General features: G+C 43.7%; 1 protein-coding gene across 1 annotated transcript in view; it reads left to right on the top strand.

Moving 5' to 3' along the window:
- The first annotated feature begins 16557 nt into the window (after positions 1-16557).
- The window catches only part of MIB1 (MIB E3 ubiquitin protein ligase 1), a 118409-nt gene continuing 113108 nt past the window's right edge, over positions 16558-21858 (top strand). Inside the window, exon 1 of the mRNA XM_037508746.2 lies at positions 16558-16817. Within this exon, the coding sequence (XP_037364643.1) occupies positions 16589-16817 (229 nt within the window). The 5' untranslated portion in view covers positions 16558-16588. The remainder of the gene's footprint in view (positions 16818-21858) is intronic.

Genomic DNA, 21858 nt, shown 5'->3' with positions numbered 1-21858 from the left:
TTACACTACCACTTTGCTTATATTAATTTATTGCTTTGAATAGTGATTTAGTGGATTCTTTAGGGTTTTCTATATATAACATATTGTCTAAAAATAGTGATAATTTCACTTTCCCCCTGTAGTGCCAGGAAGGGACAGTGATCTCTATGATCCAAGCAGACGGGTGAAGGAGAGAGTCCTGGATCCCTCGGTGGCTTTTTCAGGCTTTTATTGGGATTTACTAGGTACACGGCAGGCAAAGGTACCGGAGGTGGTGGTGGGGTGGTGGTGGGGGCGGGAGGCTGGCAGGCCTCCCAACCCCACCAGCCCTCCCAGCCCCCAGCAAGTCTTCACTCTTTTCAGGGCTCACCGGCATTTGGCATTCTCTCGTAGCCTCGTTCTCTGCTCTTTTGCTCTGCTCCCACTGGCGTCCCCGTGACGCTGCCCTTATAAGCCCCATCTCTGCCCAGGTGTGCCCACCTATGCATGCCCACACCCTACTCCAGGTGCCTGCCATCAGGCATGCATTCAGGACCACAAAGATCCATCATCAATCCCAATGGCGGGAGGGCAGAAAAGCCTGATACTTTTTCACTTACCCTACACCCCCCTTTTTAAAAATATTTATGCATACAAGAACTGGGGTGTAAGCCAGAGGTGGGGGGTTGGTGGTGAGAGGATTCACCAGAGAGAGTGGGGAGCAGAAAAAGGAGATCTACTGAAATACACTGTTGAGGGAGCAGCGGGTAAGGCAGGAGAGGTCTGCTGCACCATGTGGGTTGCTCCCTGGCCAGCCGGGATCGAACTTGTGTGGCAGTGGCTGATGATAGCTTGATATCTTGTGCTGTAGTGGCTGGCAATAGCTTGATAGTGCTGTCTTTAACCCCTGTGCCACCAGGGAAGACCTAAATTCCCTTTATTTCTTGTGTTAGTCTGATTGCTCTAGCCAGAACTCTTAACACTGAGTTAAATAGGAATGCTAATGATGGAGGACAAGAATAGTGGGGGCAGAAGAGATTAGCATAGCCATCCACACTGTTGCAGAAACTAGTATCCCCAGGTGAGGCACGGTGCAGTAGACACTAGTATCCTTAGGCAAGATATGGAGATTGAGCTCAACAGACCCCAAAGGTAAAGATATGGAGACTGAGCCAGTTGTAGAATCTCCAGTTCCTTTCAAATTCTACATATCTATCCAAAATTAACAACCAACTGACAGATCACAAGGAGTGAGCCCCTCCCAAACAGAAGACTATATCAGTGCAGTCTCTGCACAGGCCCGGGGCAGCAATCCCACTGCCCATCTTTGACTATTCAGGTGCCTCTTCTCACCAACTCTCTCCCTCTGCAGGGCAGCAGCTTCTTGCCTGCCTGTGACCTGTCAAGGCTGACTGCCTGCAACCATGTAGTCCTCTCTTAGCAAACCTGTCCCTTCTGGGTCAGCTCTTCCTGTCTGTGTCTATGCAAGTGTCTTTAACTGTTTTATCCCTTCCCTAATAAACCTGCCCTTTAAATATAACTAATGTCTCTGTCTCATGGAGAAACTCGTAGGGAAACTCACTGTGTGTTGATGAAACAGGAGCTCTGGTGAAACCTTTCCCAGGGTGAACCCAAGGACCCTGCACTCCAAATCCACAAACTCCAAAAATGACAACACTAACAGTGGGCATCCTTATCTTGTTCTTGATCATAAAGGGAAAGCTTTTAGTATTTCAACATTAAATATAATGTTGGCTATTGGTTTGTAGTATAGGAACTTTATTAAGGTAGATTCCTTCCATTCCCATCTTGTTTAGTTTTTTTAAATTATTTCCTTACATCATTAATTTTTGGACAGTATTTTATTTCCCCCCTTAGGTGTTGTTGACATAATTCTCCTACTACCATGGCATCTGTGATCCATCTTCACCATCCCTTGTGGTCTTCCCTCCCCTGTTTTAACCCCTCTCCTTTCCCCTCCTCTGCTGTATGTCTCAGATCCATGGTCAACTTGCAAGTTTTATCATTTTCCTGATCCTTTGTTTGGTTTCCCTGTATTCCACCTCTCAGTGAAACCATTCAATGTTTTCTTATTCCTTTGGACTTATTTCGCTTAGTATAATCCCTTCCAGCTCCATCCATGGTACTGCAAATGGCATGAATGTATCTTTTTTGATCCCTGAGTAGTATTCCACATCTCCTTGATCCATTCATCTGTTTTGGGGCATTTAGGTTGTTTCCATATCTTGGCTATTAGCAATTATTGCTGCAATAAAAGTAGGAGTGCAGGTTTCCATTCAGATTAGTGTCTTTGTGTCCTTTAGATAAATTCCTAGGAGTGGAATCGCTGGGTCATATGGTAGATCCATTTTTAGTATTTTGAGGAAACTCCACATGGCTTTCCAAAGTGGCTGGACCACTTTACATTTCCATTAGCAGTTTAAGTAAGTTCCTTTTTCACTATATCCTTGCCAGCCTTTGTTGTTCCTGGTTTTCTAAATTGCACTGTCCTCACAGTATGAGGTAGATAAAAGACTTGGATGTAAGATCTGAGTCACTAATTCTCTCCATTGTTTGTTTTTGTCTATTGTATTTTAAAAATTGAATTATAGTACTTTTTAGATCCATTAGCTGTAAGAGTCATATTTTCTTGGTCTTCTGTTCCAGTTCTACATCATCCATTTTTTTTTTCCAGTTCAGTAAGCATTGTTTATGACTGTTACCCTGATCTCCTTTTCAGACATATTCTACAGTTCTGCAGGATTGAGACTTTCTTCTTGGGTTTTTGCTTCAGCATTGCTGATATGTTGTTTTGTCCCTTCATTTTTAGTTTTTATAAGTGGTGATAGGGATAGCTGCTCAGATTGCTGCCTTTTCACTTGTTCAAATGGTTGGAGAACTGCTATGCACCAAGGGTAATAGGTAGAAAGGAACCAGCCAGAAGGGCACCAAAGGGTCTTCTCTGGTGAGCATCATGGACTCAAGTTTTTACTTTGTTGTAGGTACAAAAGTGCTTGGTGGGGCTCCACAGTGATGTCCCCCTCCAGGTCAGCTCCCCCATCTAAATGACTAATGTAGATTCATGCCAGCCTCCACCTCTAGGCTATGCTGAGAAGGCTGCAAGCTGGGAGCTGTCTCTTTTATTTTCTAGTACAGAGCCTTACCCTAGGGGGCCTGTTCTTACTGTTAACCTTGTAGTGAAAGAGTTCAGTTGTTTTCTTGGTTTTGGCCCTGGGTGAGGGAGGGAGGTGGCAGGTGTTTAGAATATTGCAGCCTTGGGCCCCAAATAATTGACTTTTCTATGAGAACTGTGAGAGGTCATCCAACCTGTTTCTTCTTTCAAGTTCAGTCTCCAACTTTCTTTATTGGGAGCCTCAGGTTCACAGGAGTAGTTATCACACTGCATTCCTACTCCCATAGTTATTTGATAGTGCACTCAGTGCTCCAAGTTAATTTGTGCACCTTTTATCCAATGTGGTGGTGGGTCTCCAGAGTTCCTGACATAGGCATGTTCTCCTGAGTCAGTTGTAGCTGGTTTTATATGGGAGCCACACTTTCCTCTTGTGAATTGTACTGGAATCACTGTGAACACTATTTGGATAAAGGTTTTCCTGCCCTTTTCTGTTGAACTGATGCTGTTATTGTATGCTGTAGTTATCTGTTTATCGTTCAGTGGTAACTGACTTTGTTCTGACCCAATTTAGTTTTGAGTATATGAAGGTGAGACTTGAGTCTTTACTCTGCTATCTTGTTGGACTCTGTGAAGCTCTTACAATAGCATATAGTTGGGTCATGTTTAATATTTTTTAAAATCCATTCAGCCTATCTATCTTGCTTTTAAAAACAGCTTCACTTTAGTAACATTCATATGCCATAACATTCACCCGCTTAGTGTACAATCCAATGGTTTTTAATATGTTATAGTATATATATGTATATATATATTTTTAAATCGTGGTAAAATAGATATGACAAATGTCACTTCAATTATTTTTAAGTGTGAAATTGTAGAGTAAGTGAAAAACTCAGGCTTTTCTGCCCTCTCGCCATTAGCATTAATGATGGATCCCTGTGGTCCAAAATGCATGCCTCATGGCAGACACCTGCAGGAGGGTGTGGGCATGCATAGGTGGGCACACCTGGGCAGAGATGGGGCTTATAGGGGCAGTATCACACAGAACCAGGAGACGAGAGCAACAGAATGAGGAGGGGAATGAGAAGAGAAAGAGAGTAGCAGTGGTGGAAGCAGCAGAGAAGCAGAGACAGCAGGGACACCACAAGAGAACATCATAGAGCCCAGAAAGAGTGAAGACTCACCAGCCCCTGGCCCCCCAGCACTCCTGCTTGCTGTGTACCTAGTAAAAGCTCAATAAAAGCCTGAAAAGCCACCGAGGGCTCCTGGACTCTACTTTACCCATGTGCTGGGACCATAGAGAACCTGCTCTGTGCGTTCCTGCCTTTACAGAAATTCAATGACATTTTCATCTGTTGTATAGCTATTATAACTTCTATTTTCAAAACATTTTTATTACCTGTAGGGTAAAGAAAATATCAGGCTTTTCTGCCCTTCCGCCATCAGGATAGATGATGGATCTTTGTCCTGAATGCATGCCTGATGGCGGGCACCTGGAATAGGGTGTGGGCATACGTAGATGGGATTCAGCTGAGCTAAGACTGTGCTTTTTAAGGGCGGCATCACAGGGATGCCAGCAGCAGCAGTAGAAGCCGAAGCCGAAAGAGAAGCCGAGAAGCAGCAGAACGAACTCCAGAGAGCTCAGATAGAGTGAAGACTTGCACCCAGCACCCCTGCCTGCCATATGCCTGGTGAACCCCAATAAAAGACCTGCAAAAAAAGACTAAGGACTCTGACTCCTCCTTTACCCAGTCTGCATGGGATCAGAGAACCTACACTGTGGCCAGTCCTGCCCTTACATTACCTCAAACAGAAACTACAATCACTGAGCAATAACTTTTCATTGCCCCTCCACCAGCCCTTTTGGAAACCTCTAATAAAGCTATCTCTGTGAATTTGGTTACTGTAGGTATCTCATGTAAGTAGAATCATATACAACTATATACCTTTTTCTGTCTGGCACATTTCGTTTATAATAGTATCTGGAAAGTTCATCCAATTTGTATCATATATAAGAATTTCATTCTTTTTGTTTACAGTATTTGTTTATTCAGAGAAATCATTCCTTGGCCCAAATATAGTTTTAGGAACATAAGTCAGTGACAAACTTCCATGGAAGTCAAACCAAAAAAATATGTTTCAAAATCATTTTTTTAAAAGATTTTATTTATGCATACAAGAACCAGGGTATGGGCCAGAAGTATGGGGGGGGGGGGTGAGAGAATTCACCAGAGACAGAGTGGAGAGCAGAACAGGTAGATCCATTGCAATCTGCTGCCGAGGGGCAAGACAGGAGAGATCTGCTGCACCCTGTGGGTCAGCTCCCTGGCCAGGGATTGTATTCAGGCTGTGGTGGCTGGAGATAGCTTGATAGTGCTGAGACTTCAGCCTCTGCACCACCAGGGAGGCCAAGATCACTTGGTACTCTGAATGATACCAGCCTTCTTCATCTCCTCAAAATCTTTCATGGAATCATAATTTCTGTAGAAATCTGCATATACCTTCTTTCTTGGTTCAGCCATAGTGAACTTATAGAAAACTGCAACCTCCAGGGCCTCCCTGGTGGCACAGGCGGTTGAGCGTAGCGTTGTGAAGCTGTCTTCAGCCTCTGCAGTGCGTATTTGATCCTGGCTGGCCAGTGAGATACCCACATGGTGCAGCAGACCTTTCCTGTCTTGCCCGCTGCTCCTATCAGCTGTGTATTTCAGTCAGTCTGCCTGTTCTGTTCCCTGCTCTGTCTCTGGTGAATCCTCTCACCCTCCTACACATTTGGGATGTACCCCATTTCTTGTATAAATAAATCTTAATTTTTTTAATTATTTTTTTAAGATTTATTTATTTATTTATACAAGCCCCAGGTACAGTCAGAAGCATGGGAGGGTGAGAGAATTCACCAGAGTCAGAGCGGGGAGCAGAGCAGGCAGAAGGACCGAAGTACACTGCTGAGGGGAGCAGCAGGCGGCAGGAGAGGTCTGCGCTCCATGTGGGACCCTCGCCCAGCGGCCGGGGATGGAACTGGCACTGCAGAGGCTGCGGGCAGCTTTGCAACACAGCATTCAACTGCTGCACCACCGGGGAGGCCCTAAATAAATCTTTAAAAAAAAAAAAAAAAAAAACTGCAACCCCCAATGATACAATGATGCACCAACATATGATGTTGGCCAGAAGGCCTCACATTTGAGGTTTCAGCAAAGCACTGGAAGTCATGGTAGTTATTCTCCTCAACAGGGACATCCTTCTACACAGGAGAGAGAGAGTAGAATTTCATTTCTTTTTTTGTTGAATAATATTGTATCTATATACCACATTTTGTTTATCCATGCATTGTTGATGAACACTTTCATTGTTTCCGTCCTTTGGATATTGTTAATAATAGTAAACACTGATGCAAATACCTGTTTGAATGCCTGTTTTCAGTTCTTTTAGATATATACATGGGAGGGAAATTGCTGGCTCATACTGTAATTCCTGTTTCTTTTTTATTGTGACAAAACACAGAATTTATCATTTTATTTATTTTTTTAAAAAATTATTTATTTATTTATACAAGCACTGGGCATAGTCAGAAGCGTGGGAGGGTGAGAGAATTCACCAGAGCCAGAGCAGGGAGCAGAACAGGCAGAAAGACTGAGGTACACTGCTGAGGGGAGCAGCGGGGGGCAGGAGAGGTCTGCATGCTATGTGGGGCCCTCACCGGCAGCTGGGGATCGAACCGGTGTTGCAGAGGCTGCAGGCAGCTTTGCAGCCTACTGCTCAACCGCTGCGCCCCCCGGGGAGGCCCAGAATTTATCATTTTAATCTTAAGTGTAGAGTTCAGCGGCATTAAATTGTGTTCAGATTGGTATGCAACTATCACCACCATCCATCTCTAGAATTTTTTTCATCTTTTCAGCAGAATATTCTAGTGAAATGTTATCTTTTATGGTAGTCTTGGAACCAGAAAAATTGCAAAAGAGAAAACTTGTGCAGTTTGACACTAAGCCTTATAATTGGACTCATTGCCAATTGTAAGCCAATTTTTTTTTTTTTTTTGGCAATGAAATGCTTGAGAGCACTTATAAGGTAACATGAGAAGTTATGAGAATATTTTTTTTTAAAGATTTATTCATTTATGCATACAAGAGCTGGGGTATAGGCCAGATATGCAGAGGGTGAGAGGATTCACCAGAGACAGAGCAGGGAGCAGAACAGGCAGACCAACTGAAACACACTGCTGAGGGGAGCAGCAGGTGCGATAGGAGAGGTCTGCTGCACCATGTGGCTTGTTCCCTGGCTGGCCTGGGAATTGAACTCATGCTGTAGTGGCTGCGGATTGCTTCATAGTGATGTGCTCAACCCCTTGTGCCACCAGGGAGGCCCAAGAATTTATGTGTTACTATATGCCAACACAAGGAAAAATTACCCTCTAAAGTCCTTTTTTGGGGAAAAAAACAAAGATTTCATGAGTCTTGATGCATCACTTAAGTTCTCATTGTTGGTGAATCTAATTGGAAGGGCAAAGGAAAAGAATTTGCTATTTGCTGGTTGGAACCTGAGGTGCTGAATCAACTTTGTGGAGATGATGCAAGTATGCTACAGCCTCCAAAAGACATATTCTGACAGATATTGGATATTGTCTTCACTTTTGAGCACAGTGCCTTCAAAAGCCAGCTTGGCACACAGGTTTTATTATAGATTATAGCCCCCATTAAGATTTCATTTCTGACAAGTTGGCCATAGAAATACTGGCTGTTAACTCCTTAGATACCAACCCTTGGGAGGTCTCAAACTGTTACAGAGCAGCTCCAATGTGAAATGGGTTGGCCTGACTGTGGGTCCTCACCCATGCGCTTTAAAGGGACTTATGAGACTCAACTGCAGGCACACACAAAAAGTTTCAAAAAGAGTATTTACAAAAAGGGGAAAATGAAGAAAGGAATGATTCAGGGAAAAAGATAAATTGGTGAATGTGTCCTACCAGTTCTGCTGAGCTGGAACCCCAGTGTAGGGTAAGGTAAAAAGTATCAGGCTTTTCTGCCCTCCCACCATTAGGATTGATGATGGATCCTTATGGTCCTGAATGCATGCCTGATGGCAGGCACCTGGAATAGGGTGTGGGCATAGGTAGAAGGAATTCACCTGGGCTAAGACTGGGCTTATAAGGGTGGAGTCACGGAGACGCCAGCAGAAGCGGAACCACAAGGAGAGAGAGCAGAGAACCACGAGAGAAGCAGGGAGAACACCAGAGAAGGCTGGAGAGCCCAGATAGAGTGAAGGCTTGCTGGGGGCTGGGAAGCCTGCCAGCCTCCTGGCCCCCCAGCACCCCTGCCTACCCTGTACCTGGTAAATCCCAATAAAAGCCTGCAAAAGCCACTGAGGGCTCCAGGACTCTCCTCCTTTACACTGTCTGCTCAAATCATAGAAAACCTGCTCAGTGGCCTTCCTGCCCCTTATACCCAGTAACACGCTGAAAGCCAGGGGAAACCCAAGGATCCCCAAGGCCCACATGTCTGATTATATATCAGTCTTGGCTGCTTAACTCCCCCCTTAGTTCCCAGCAATCCTCCCTTCTGTGGTGATGACATTATGGGTCAGATGATTTCCTCAATCTGTTTCAGAATTCAAACAGATTGTTTAAATTAAAACAATTAACTATTCTTTTAAGGGGAAAATTATTCATCAGGAATAATTCATTCATATGGTATTTTCTGAAAGTGAGTTTTCCTTAATTGGAAATTAAGCGTTACGGAATATGTTCTAACATGCTTGTTAATATATTTATTATAGTGCCAGCAAGGCACAGAGCAGGATCTCTATGATCCAGGCAGATGGGTAAAGGACAGTCCTGGAGCCCTCGGTGGCTTTTTCAGGCTTTTATTTTTTACACCATTTGTTGTGCGGCACCTAGATGCACGGCAGGCAGAGGAGCTGGGGGGCGGTGGGGTGGCCCGGAGGCTGGCAGGCCTCCCAGCCCCTGATGAGTCTTCACTCTTTCTGGGTTCTCTGGCATTCTCTTATGGTCTCTGCTTCTCCTTTGCTGCTCTGCTGGTTCTACTCTCATTCTGCTGGTGTCCCTGTGATGCCGCCCTTATAACCCCGTCTCAGCCCAGATGTGCCCACCAATGCATGCCCACACCCTACCCCAGGTGTCTGCCATCAAGCATGCATGTAGGGCTGCAGGGATCCATCATTGCTAATGACAGGAGGGTGGAAAAGCCTGATAATTTTTCATTTACCCTATATTTGTTTTCCATTTTTTTCTTGAGCATTTATTCTGCTTTCTTTGGCATTGGTATTCTTGCTTTCACAATTAGACCAAGTGCTTTGGGTAGAACTGATACTGTTACATAGCAGGGAGAGGGCCACCCCAGACCTGGCAAACCTACCTGCTCTAAATAGATTCTGTCATCCACCGCATCAACACAAAACATGAGACTTTAAAGTAAAGGAACTTTAATACAATTAGTAAATAATTCAGGAGGCAAAGAATACAGTTTCTAAATCAAGCACCCAAAGTTACCCATCCCCTTGTGGGTAAAAGTCCACCCAAGCAGGATTGGCTGAGAACAAGGCCCCAAAGCCTGCCACAAGTCTAAAGCATCTTCCAGTGGGGACCCACAGAAAAGGATGAGACAAGTCTGGGAGGAAAAGAGCAAAATCAAAATCAAGACAAAACCCGACATTGTCACCTCCCCACGGGTCTCTCACCCACATCTGTGTCAACCAGTCCACAACCAAAATGCATGCGCAGTTTCTTCACTTTTCTTTCGGCTCCACGTGCCTCCTCCAGGTCTCCTTCTGGCTCCATCCTGCTTCCTTCCTTCCTCAGTCTTCTCTGCAGCTTCTTCTTCTCCCTGCTCAGCTCTACCCTCTTTGGGTGGGGCAGGAAACCTGGAACTCAACTACTCCCTTTCCTGGGAACCACCCTGTTATAATACCAAACCCAATTTAAGAGTGACATGAAACCAGGCCCATTGTAGCAGCAGGAAGGGCCAGAGCAGGCAAAGGAGAGAGTCCCGGAGCCCTTGTTTTTGTTTTTTTCAGGCTTTTATTGCTATTTTACCAGGTAGACAGCAGACAGAGGTGCGGGGCGGGGTGGGGGGCAGTGCAGCTGGGAGGCTGCTCTTCTGCTGGCTCTGTTCTGCTCTCACTTGTTCTTCTGGTGGTTCTGTTCCGTAATGCTGTCCTTATAGGCCCGGTCTCAGCCCAGGTGAATCCCATCTACCTAGGCCCACACCCCACTCCAGGTGCCCGCCATCAGGCATGAATTTAGGACTGCAGGGATCCATCATCAATCCTAATGGTGGGAGGGCAGAAAAGCCAGACAATCATTTACCCTACACCCATCATAACCTCAGAGTTTGTTTCAAGGATAGGATCATTGTGTCAGAAGGAGACTTGCTGGGACTAGTGTGAGAGATGGTGGGGGAGGCGCACTAGCAGAAAGTTCTTTTCTGCTAGAACTTCTAGTAGCTTGAGGTCACTTGGTAACTACAGAGGAAGCAAAGAATCAAGGAAAAGTGGCTAAGCCACTTTGAGTTTTCTGTCCTTGAAAGAAAAAGATCTCAACTAATATAACACTGTTTTGATTTTTACAAAAAATAATTTTCGGAAGGAAGAGGATGGAAGTGACTAGAGACTATCTCCATTCGTATCTAATTATTAATCAAGAATGTGAGTTAGGATTGCTTTCAGCTTCAAGTTACAAAAATAACAAAAGGTGTCTGGGGAGCTGGAGGGTTCCGCATAGAAATGGCCAAGTCAAAGAACCACAGTTCACACAACCAATCCCCAAAATGGCACAGAAATGGCATCAAGAAACACTGACTACAAAGATAAGAATCTCTTAAGGGGGTGGACCCCAAGTTCCTTAGGAGCCTTCGCTTTGCTAGGAAGCACAACAAGAAGGGCCTGTAGAAGATGCAGGTCAACAATGCCAAAGCCACGGGTGCATATGCTGAGGTTATCAGGGCTCCTGTAAAGCCCAAGATGGTCCTGGTGAACATCCCAAAGGGCAGCAGTCATGAGCTCAGTTGACTTGCCTACATAGCTCACCCCAATTTTCGGAAATGTACATATGCCAGTATTACCAAAGGTCTCAGAGTTTCCTGGCTAAAGACCAAAGCCAAGGATAGAGCTACAATGCAGGTTCCCAAAGGTGCCCAGGCCCCCCACAAAGATTTCAGAATAGAGAATCCTGTCTGCCCATTAAGTACAGAAGGACTGGTACGACCCCTGAGCTGCTGTCTGCAGGACACTGGTGTCTTCTTGTACAAATAAGCAGAATCTGTCAAAAACAAACAAAAAACCCCACAACTAAACAAGAAGTATCTAAAAACAACTTAAACAGGGATATTTATTATTTCGTGTAAAAGAAGTCTACAGCAGAGAAGGAAATATCAGTCGTGGTTCACACATGCATGCAATGATATCATTGAGATATCATATAAACTTCCATGTAAGGGTTGGGGCACAGGGTGGGGAAAAAGTAGGACCCTGAAATGTAGAATGAAGACATTTGGGTGAATTCAGACAAATCTGAGATACTTGAATTCCTTTGATTCCTTTCCTCCCTCCTCACTCTTCCTTTCCTAACCTCTTATTTTAAAAGTTTGACTTATATGTTGTGAAAATAGAATTTCCATGTACTCTTTGTTCAGTTTATGTGATGATGATAATATCTCACATAACTATCTTTACCTTGTAAAAAGTAGAAACTAATATTGGTATAGTATTACTAACTCAGGTATAGACCTTACTCAGATTTTGTCAATTTACATGCACTCTTTTTGGGTGTACATACAATTCTATGACATTTTTTCAGAGGAATGAAGTTATGTAACTGTCATCACAATCAGAATTCAGAATTGTTCCATCTCACAAAGGAACTCTTGTGATACCCCTTAAAAGTCATACCCTTCCCCCAACTCTAACTCTGGTAATTACTGATCTGTTCTCTTTCACTATGATTTTGTCTCTTCAAGAATGTTATATAAATGGAATTAAACAGAAAGTTCCCCTTTGAGATAATGCCCTTGAGATCCAACCAAGTTGTTGTTGCATTGTTTGTTTTTAATTGAAGAGTAGAATTTCCTTCCCTGACCTTTCTTTGCCAACTAAAACATTCCTTTGCCCACATCTGAGGAGATTAACTTTCCCTTGATTAAAGACCCTGCAGGGAATTCATCTGAAGTAGTTTCTTGACTGACCTGGGAGAAGATAGATTATATGTCTCCCCAAATATGCTGCAGCCTGAGTTCTATCCCTGGTCAAGGAGCTAACACACATATTGTGCAAAATTCTCACTTGCTGCTCCCCTTAGCAACGTGTTTCAGTAAATCCTCCTGTTCTGCACCCCACTCTGCCTCTGGTAAATCCTCTCACCACCCTCCTGCATCTCTGGCCTATGCCCCAGTTCGTCTACGTAAAAATAAAAGTTAAAAAAATCTCCCCAAATGCAAGATTTTGCAAGTTAATATTGTCAAGACCCAGAATATTTGTAGGAGAGTCTTCTACAAGTGACAGTCAAAAAAAGAACAGAATTTAACATTGAATTGCTGAATTTGACCTGGGACACTTACCAGAGTTTTCAGATATGTGTAGTAGCTAAAGCAGCAGGTCCTCTAACTGGAAACTGGACTTAATGGTGACATATTTCAGTAGGTTGAGATGCCAAAACCTCCATGGTATAATTTTATAGTGGCAGGATGGCACAGAGCAGGTATCTACAATCTGAGCAGACAGGATAAAGGAGAGTCCTAGAGAGTCTGAAAAAACTTGGTAGGTTTTTCAGGCTTTTATTGAGTTTACCAGGTACATGGCAGGCAGGGGCGCCAGGGGGCTAGGAGGCCCCCCAGCAGGCCTTCACACTTTCTGGGCTCTCTGGCATTCTCTCATGGCTTCTCTTTTGCTCTGCTGGTGTCCTTGTGACACCACCCTTATAAGCCCAGTCTTAGCCCAGGTGTATCCCACCTATGCATGCCTACACCCTACTCCAAGTGCCTGCCATCAGGCATGCAGCTAATCTAATAGTGGGAGGGCGGAAGAGCCTGATACTTTACTTACCCTAGAAATAATGCCAAAGCTTCTGGAATAGGAAAAGTTGTCTCAGAGGATCCTCTTTTTGCTAAGATGTTGAGAAATATATTGATGAGGGAAACACTAGTGTCTTTAAGCTCATTAATAGGTACCATCTGCAGGTCAGGGGTATTTCCATTGAAGTGGGTTCCATTGAAGTGGGTTCCCTGATTTCAAGACAGTGTAACAGAAGCTAGTCATCCATGCTTAGCTACCAAAGACCAGGTGAAAACAGTTACTAAAATGGGCATTAATGCCAGAATGGCAATCAGAATATTTAAATTTACATAGATCTTTGGTGATGGGTTTTAATCACAGTGAATTAAATAGATGGGCATTTTACTTAAGTAAGTTTGATGTAATCAGTTAGAAAAACTAGCTCTGGTAGGTAAAGATCTGACTTGAGTCACCACAATGAAGAGCAATGTTGCTTTTATCCAGTGGATGGATGTAAACCATTTCATTGGTCTTCATGAAGAAAGGACCCCTTGACACAGCCCAAAATTCATCCCTTAATTCTTCCTCTCTTATTTTTTCCCCAAAGGGACCAGCAGTCATTTTCTACAGCAAATGGGCAGTAGGGAAAGGGAAATTTCCCTTTTGGGAATTTCTATGTACTGACTATAAGACTGTGGGCATCAAAGAAGCCATTGATCAGAGTGGCTATTTAGGGAGGCCCATGGTTAATCCCAATTTTGTTCTAGTACACTGTATAATTTCAGAAAGCTAGCCAGTTAGTTCCATAATTCCTGAATGCATAGTTGTAATACACATACTTGACAACTGGAAGAATATGCATATTGGTTCCCTGATCAATGGAGTGAGACTATTAATAAGAAAGTCCTGTAACTATACCTTCTGATCAAAATAATAAATCCAATAAATTCAAAGCAAAACTACATTCTTAGGGTATTGCAGAGATTAGAGTCATGATCATGGATTCAAAAAATGCAGAAGATGCCTATCACTATCACCTTCTTATTTAATTTGATATTTAGCCTGTAAAGGAAGATGCCTCTTGCATATTATTGTAAATTTAATCAGGTAGTGCCTCAACTGCAGCTACTGTTTTAGACGTGACCTCTTTTATGGAGCATATCAATATGCAGCTCCACTGCTGCAGTTATTGTTAGTGTTTTTTTTTTTTTTTGGTATCTCTTAACAAGCATCATCACAAAATATACTGCTTTCACCTAGCAGGAGCTACTGCATACCTTCAATGTTTTTCCTTAGGGCTATGTAAAGACTACTGCTTTCTGTCATAACATAATTTACAGAAACCTTGATTGTCTCACCATCCTATAGGACATGATGCTAGTCCATGACACTGATGACATTATATTGATTTGACTTGGTGAATCCGAAGTGTCAAGAACTCTAGTTGCTTTCATAAGATGTCAGTGCATATCAGTGGACTGGAGTTAATCTCAAGGAAAATTAAGGTCTTATATCACCTTGGTGAAGTTGCTGGGAATCCAGTGGTAGGGAGCATATCAGAATATTCTCTCTAAAATTACTTCTTTTCGGCCTTTGAACTTCATATTGGTATTTTTCTTAGTTTTATTTACATGAAAAATTAAGAACATTTCATTTATTTCACTACATAATAATTTACTGGCTACATTTTCACTCCTTTTCTTTTTGCTTGATTATTCCATTCTGTTGGAGTATTCCTTGTTTCTTCCTCTCAAGAACAGCAACATTTTAAGCTAGCAATTCTTCCTGCTGGATTGTGAAACAAAGGTTTTAAATCCTAGACACCAAAATGTCATTAAGTAATAGCAGCCAGAAACCACTGTTAGTCCTCTTATTTATTTTTCAAAGTTGTCTTTTGCAATTAGGGGTTGGATTATGTCATAGGTGGGTGGGAGTTATCAAAGGGCTGGATACTTGTAAAGACTTTCCCAGCAGCTTGCACAGTTTGCACTTACTATTCTGACTGCGCAGGAAGGAAGACACACCTTCAAGGCCTTTATCCTTTGCTGACATCATTCAGAACCATTTCCTTCAGCTAAAAACCACATCACTAGTGACACGCACTGATCTGAAATGTTTTCAATTTACACATACAAAACAGAGGTCGTCCTTAATCTGTGCCACAATCTCTCCCGTTCCTGATTCCGTTAAAAAAAAGAAGCCTAAGGGGCCTCCCCTGGTGGCGCAGCGGTTGAGCGCTGGGTTGCGAAGCTGCCCGCAGCCTCTGCAGCGACGGTTCGATCCCCGGCTGCCGGCGAGGGTCCCACATGGCGCGCAGACCTCTCCTGCCGCCCGCTGCTCCCCTCAGCAGTGTATTTCGGTCCTTCTGCCTGCTCTGCTCCCCGCTCTGGCGCTGGTGAATTCTCTCACCCTCCCGCGCCTCTGACTGTACCCAGTGCTTGTATAAATAAATCTTTAAAAAAAAAAAGAAGACTAAGGCAACATGGAATCTCAAATTCACACTTAGTACAACTAGGTTCTAGACCTTCAGGAGCGTCGGCTCTCATAGCTCCCCAGTTTCGGCAGCCGGGGTCGCAGCCCCATCCCGGCTTCCTCGGGCCACACCCCCCCAACTCTCCGACAGTTCCTTGCCCCGCCCCTTTCTCCATAGCCAATGGGGAGCGCCGCACCACCCGCTGGCAGGAACCCCAAGCAGCCGCCCCTCCGCCGCCTCAGGCGGCGGCTCTCCCGCCCCTCCTCCCGCACCCCTCCCCGGCCGTGCGCACGCGCATTCCTCCTGGGCCCTGGCTAGACGCTTAGGGATCGGTTTTCTTCTCCTTTCTTTACCCTGTCGCACGCCTGTCCAAAACCCTTCCCACCCTGGTGTTGCTAAGAAACCTCCCTGTAGTTACTCAGAGAAGGCGCCGCTCGGGGCTCGGGTTCGTTAGTACCCGGATGTGGAGCCGCGCTCGGCTGGCGGGGGCTCTGTGGCGGGGCGGCGCGCGGCGGCGCGCGCAGGGGCAGCGAAGGGGGCCGGCGGGCCCGAGAGCCGGGAGGTAACCCCACTGCCCGCGGCGGGCGGCGGCGCCGCGCTCGGACCCCACGCCGGAGCGTGGTCCTTCAGCTCGGCTCCCCAGCCCTCCCCGGGCGAGCCGGCCCCGGCCCCCGGCGCTCGTTTCCCTGGGGGGCCGCCGCCGTAGCCGGGCCCGGAGTCCGCGGGACGCGGGGAGCTCCCGCCCGGGGCCCCCTCCCCTGCGCTCGCCGGCCGCGGTAGCCGCCCCCGCCTCGCAGCGGCCGCGGGCGGGCCTCCAGTCTGAGCGGGGGGGCGCGGCGGCGGCGGCGACGGCTGGGGAGCGGCTGCGGGCTCGGCGGGGAGCGCGCCGCCGCCCCAGTGAATTACGCTCGCGTCCCGCGGGCTCCCTGCCGCCCCCGCCGGCGCCGAGAGTCCGGCCCGGGCTTGGCTCCCTCACGGGGCCCCCGGCGGCGGCAGCAGCGGCGGCGGCGGAGCCCACCGCCCGGGCCCCGATGAGTAACTCCCGGAATAACCGGGTGATGGTGGAGGGGGTCGGGGCCCGGGTGGTGCGCGGCCCGGACTGGAAGTGGGGGAAGCAGGACGGCGGGGAAGGCCATGTGGGCACGGTCCGGAGCTTCGAAAGTCCCGAGGAGGTGGTGGTGGTGTGGGACAACGGCACGGCCGCCAACTACCGCTGCTCCGGGGCCTACGACCTGCGCATCCTGGACAGCGCGCCCACGGGTAAGCCATGGCCACCTGCCCGGGCCTGCGCGCGAGGCGGGGACGCGGCGGGCGGGGTGGGCGGCGGGGCGCCCCGGAGGAGCCCGCGGTGGCCGGGGAGACAGCCGGGAAGAATTGTAGGGTCACTGTTCGGGAAACAAAAACTGGCTTTAAAGACCCTGCTGTCCCCAAGGGAATTGATGGCCCCACCGTGACCAGGATGCTTTCAAGCCTGCAAGGCACAAAGCGCCGGGGAGACAACAGACAGCTCCCCTCTAGTGAAGGTGGCTGGGGCAGCCTGTCTAATAAGCCATTGAAATTCATCAGGCACCAAGTGATAACTGTGAAGAGAGGCTTGCCTTGCCATATGGTGTTTAGTTGACCGGTTACAATTGCCGAGGGCTGTTGGTACCTCGGATTTGTTGAGATTTTTCTTCTTTTTTTGGCCTCTTCTAACAGAGAATTGGAGTTCAGTGCTCCTGGGGACTCTGTAAAATCACTTTTCATCTAGATTGTTTCATTTTTAATCATTTTAGCAATAGAGAAAAAATAGGTTATTGAACCATTTCTTTGTGTTCAATACTTTTTCCAAATGGAAGTTAGGCATAGGGGACATCAGATTTTTTTGTTTACATGTTGTTTACATGTAAGGTTATGTCAGAGACTTATCTTTTACTTAACACAGTAATGAGTCAGTATCCTCGATTCACAAAATTTCCAGAGGTGTTTGTTAATATGTGTAAACTGAAGGGTTCTTTTCACAAAATAAGGATCTAATTAATTTTAGTCTTGTAAATTACTTCATTTTTATAGCTTTATCTTTGACACTATTCAATAGAAAATAATTCAAATTAAAATTTTGATGTTATTCAGAATGTATAAATAAGCTTCTAAGATTTTGTATAAGAGCTGGACAAAGCTTAAATCTGAAATCGGTTCTTGGTTATTGTTAGCAACAAGAAAAAGGAAGTTAATACAGCCCAACTCAGATTTTGAACAGATACTTCAAAAAGTTGTGTTGTTAGATGGCTTTTTAAACATGGAAAGGATGTATATGCAAACAAAGTTGGGGGAAGGCAGCTATTATAATTTTCTTTTGTTTCCTTGCAGAATATTCATTTTAAGCATATATATTAATATATTGTAAATAAACACTTCCCTTTAAACATAAATGGTAAACTATATTCTGCACTTTTGGTTCTTTCACTTACTAATATATAGTGGTGATTATTCCATGTTAGCATATCTAGGTCTACCTTATTCTTTCATAGCTGCATGGTATTTTGGTGACTACATGCAGTAATTTATTTAATCATTGCTTTATTGGTGGGCATTTATATTGTTTCAGGTCTTCTTATTTACAGTGACACAGTGAATAATACATATACCCTTATGTATATATGGATATGTGCTGAGTACTACTGAAGTGGAATTGCTGCATGCAGGGTACACATATTTAACATTTTGAGAGATACTGACTAGTTATCCTCCCAAGGCATTTACCATTTTTTGCAATCTCAGCCATACTGTATGAGGCACACTCCTTCCTGCACACTATTGAAATTTTATCATACTACTTCCAGCTAAAGTTGACCACAACTCAATAATTTGGAGGCATCATGGATCAGTAATTGTCAGTTCATGGGGAAAATATATCTTTCCAGTGTAAAGGTAAAGGTAAACAACAAACCTGTATTACAGTGATTTTTGAAGGGATATTAATTATGTCTATATCACGGTAGTGTAGAGTATATCTGTCATATAAGTAACTTCATTTTCTTATGGAAAAGGTATTTTTTAGAGGCAATATTTAGAATCTTAGTTCAATTTACAAGATAATTTTGCACATTAATTTGTTGTGTGTAGCAGTTTGTCATGTTAATTTGATTCATTTAGCAAACATTAAAAAGCTCTTCTAAATATGAATAACTAACCTTCATACAAAATGCTTGTTGAAACTTATTTTAATTTCTTGGTTTAATTTCTTCATTGTCTTTTAATGGACTAAATGAATTTATACTCTCTTGGTTCTGGTTTTGCCCCAGGACTGTAAAGCTACTTTAAATGTTTTTCTTTTCTAATTTTTTTCCTTCAAAATATTTACTAAGTGGCATCTGCTGGCAATTTGTAGATTCTTTTTTTTTTTTTTTAAGATTTATTTTATTTATGCATACAAGAGCTGGGGTATAGGCCAGAGGTGCAGGGGGTGTGGGGGGTGAGGGAGGATTCACCAGAGACAGCATGGGGAACAGAATGGGCACATTGGCTGAAATACACTGCTGAAGGGAGCAATAGGCAAGACTGCTGTGCCTTGGAGTGGGCAAGGAGAGGTCTGCTGTGTCTTGTGGGTTAGCTCCCTGGCCGGGGATTGAACTCGTGCTGCAGTGGCTGTGGAAAGCTTCATAGTGAGACTAGACTCTTTGTGTTACCAGGGAGACCCAATTTTACGTTCTTAAGGTTAACTAGTATATTTATTAAATTCAGTGCTTGTTATCTGTTTATATAATAGTAAAATTAAAAAAGAATTAACCTTTCATTCTGATATAGTTTCAGAATTGTAAAAAATTATAATACAATTTAAGAGTTTCCTTTTACCCTATTTTCTTCAATTGTTAACATCTTTACAAAGTGTAACTGATATTAGGAAAATAACATTAGTATATTATTGAATAGTCCATCTCCCTTACTGATATTTCACTAGTTGTCCCACTCATGTCCTTTTTCTGATTCAGAATCCAATCCAGGATTACACTTTGCATTTACTTGTCTTCTAGTTTTCTCCAATCTGGGCCAGTTCCTCAACTTTTCTTTGTCTTTCATGACCTTGACACTGACCAATAATTTTATAGGATATCCCTCAGGCTGGGTTTGTCAGATATTTACTCATGGTTTAATTCAGATGATGTACTTTGACAAGAATACCATAGAAGTGACATTTTGCTCATATCAGGAAATATATGCTACCCAGGTCTCATTAAAGAGAGTGGTAACTTTGCTAAGTAACCAACAGTTTTACCCATCTTTGCTTTACATCATTAGTGCTATGTCAACATGAAAAAGCCACATAATATCTTGATGTTATTGATATTATTAGGGAAATACTGTTAACTGTCATGAAACCCCTGAAAGGATCTTGGGCACCACCCTAATTTTAAGAACCATTCTTTGAAAATTACTGACCTGGATAGAATCATTGAGCATCAAGGGGCTTGTGTAAGAATGGTTATGGCATAGTGTATGCAAAAGCAAAAAATTGGGGAAAAAATTTGTGTGCATCAATAAGGAATGGATAAATGACTCTGTGAACTTATTCAGTGGACTTCTGTATAGATAAGAAAATTTATGTTAAGCAAATAAAGCCAAAAAATAGAGTTTTTCATAAAAGGGCACAAAATTACTATTTACTGTTGAGAGCAGGGCTCCCCAGCTTTGGCATTATTGCTCCTCTGGACTGATTAGATAATTCTTTGTTGCAGGGAGCTGTTCTGTGCTTTGTCGGCCATCAACCCTTGTCTCTAGTCACTAGTTATAGTTGTGATAATCCAAAATCTTTTCAGATGTTGCCAAATATTCTCTGGGGGGCAAAATTACCCCCAGTTGATACTCATTGGCTTAGGGATATGTGTATGTGTGGTAAAAGTGTAACAAAAAAGTAATAGTAACTACCAAGGTCAAGGGAATAGATTATCTGTCAGCTGAAGCAAGTGGAGTGTATTGATGAAGTACTCCCATGGCTTTAACCATTTTGGTTTTATATCTTAAACTGAGTGCTGAGTATATAGGTGTGTATTATATTTTTATGCTTTTTTTGGTGTTTAATAAGTTTCAGAGTTGACTTTTTTTTTTTTAAAAAGACATATTTACCAGGATAACTAAGATTATCTTTGATTATTCATTCTTTGTTTCTTATACCCACGTAAGAATGGGTATAAGTGGATTAAAGTCCTTAGTTTTTCATTTATGAGACCTCCTCTTTCTCTTCTGATGTGTTTCTAGAACTATAGGAGAAAAGAGTTATGCAAGGGGCAGAGCTTTAGAAAAAAGAACTTTGGGAACACTATTTCCGGAATAGGATGTCAGACATGGAAAGGATGAAATATTGGAGAATTTCTTACTAATGAATAGAAAATTTATTTAGTATGTCTGGGAATTAAGAAATGGGTAACCTTTAAAATAAAGTTCAGTGAAACTTTTCTGAGAGTTAAGGATTCTCAAATAATTAGGTCTTTGTGAAACTTTGAGATAATCCCTTACCATGTGTTAAAGATTTTGTCTGGAAGTTTTTTTTTTTTTTTTAATTAATAAATTTTATTTTTATATTCCCCATACAATTGCAATCCCCCCATTCTGATCCCAATCCCTCCCCTCCCGCCCCCCACCCCCCAAAAAGTGTCTCTGGTTCATAGTTTTTGTTGATTTTGATTTTCACTTTCTTATAGTTATTCATTTTCCTGGTCCCTTATTTAAGTTTTCTAGATCCCTGCTATGAGTGAGACCATCCGGTATTTTTCTTTTTCTTTTTGGCTTATTTCACTGAGCATGATCCCTTCCAGCGTCATCCATGTTGCTGCAAATTGCATGTGTTTATCTTTTTTGAATGCTGAGTAATATTCCATGGTATATATGTACCACATCTTCTTGATCCAGTCATCTATTTTTGGGCATTTGGGCTGTTTCCAAAGCTTAGCTATTGTAAACAGTGCTGCTATAAACATAGGGGTGCAGGTGTTCTTTGGAATTGATGTTTCTGTGTTCTTTGGGTAAATACCTAGGAGTGGAATTGCTGGATCCTGTGGAAGCTCTATGTTTAGTAGGTCCAGAAATCTCCACACAGCTCTCCATAGTGGTTGGACCAGTTTGCACTCCCACCAACAGTGCAGAAGAGTTCCTTTTTCTCCACAACCTCGCCAACATTTGTTGTTGCTAGTTTTTTTAATATGTGCCATTCTCACTGGTGTAAGATAGTATCTCATGGTAGTTTTGATTTGCATTTCCCTGATTGCAAGTGATGTTGAACATTTTTTTCATATGCCTGTTGGCCATTCGCATTTCCTCTTCAGAG

The sequence above is a fragment of the Talpa occidentalis genome, unplaced genomic scaffold (genome assembly GCF_014898055.3).
Source record: "Talpa occidentalis isolate TD23 unplaced genomic scaffold, MPIMG_talOcc4v2.1 talOcc4.13, whole genome shotgun sequence".
Classification (NCBI taxonomy): domain Eukaryota; kingdom Metazoa; phylum Chordata; class Mammalia; order Eulipotyphla; family Talpidae; genus Talpa; species Talpa occidentalis.
This window is presented reverse-complemented; position numbering and strand designations above follow the sequence as displayed.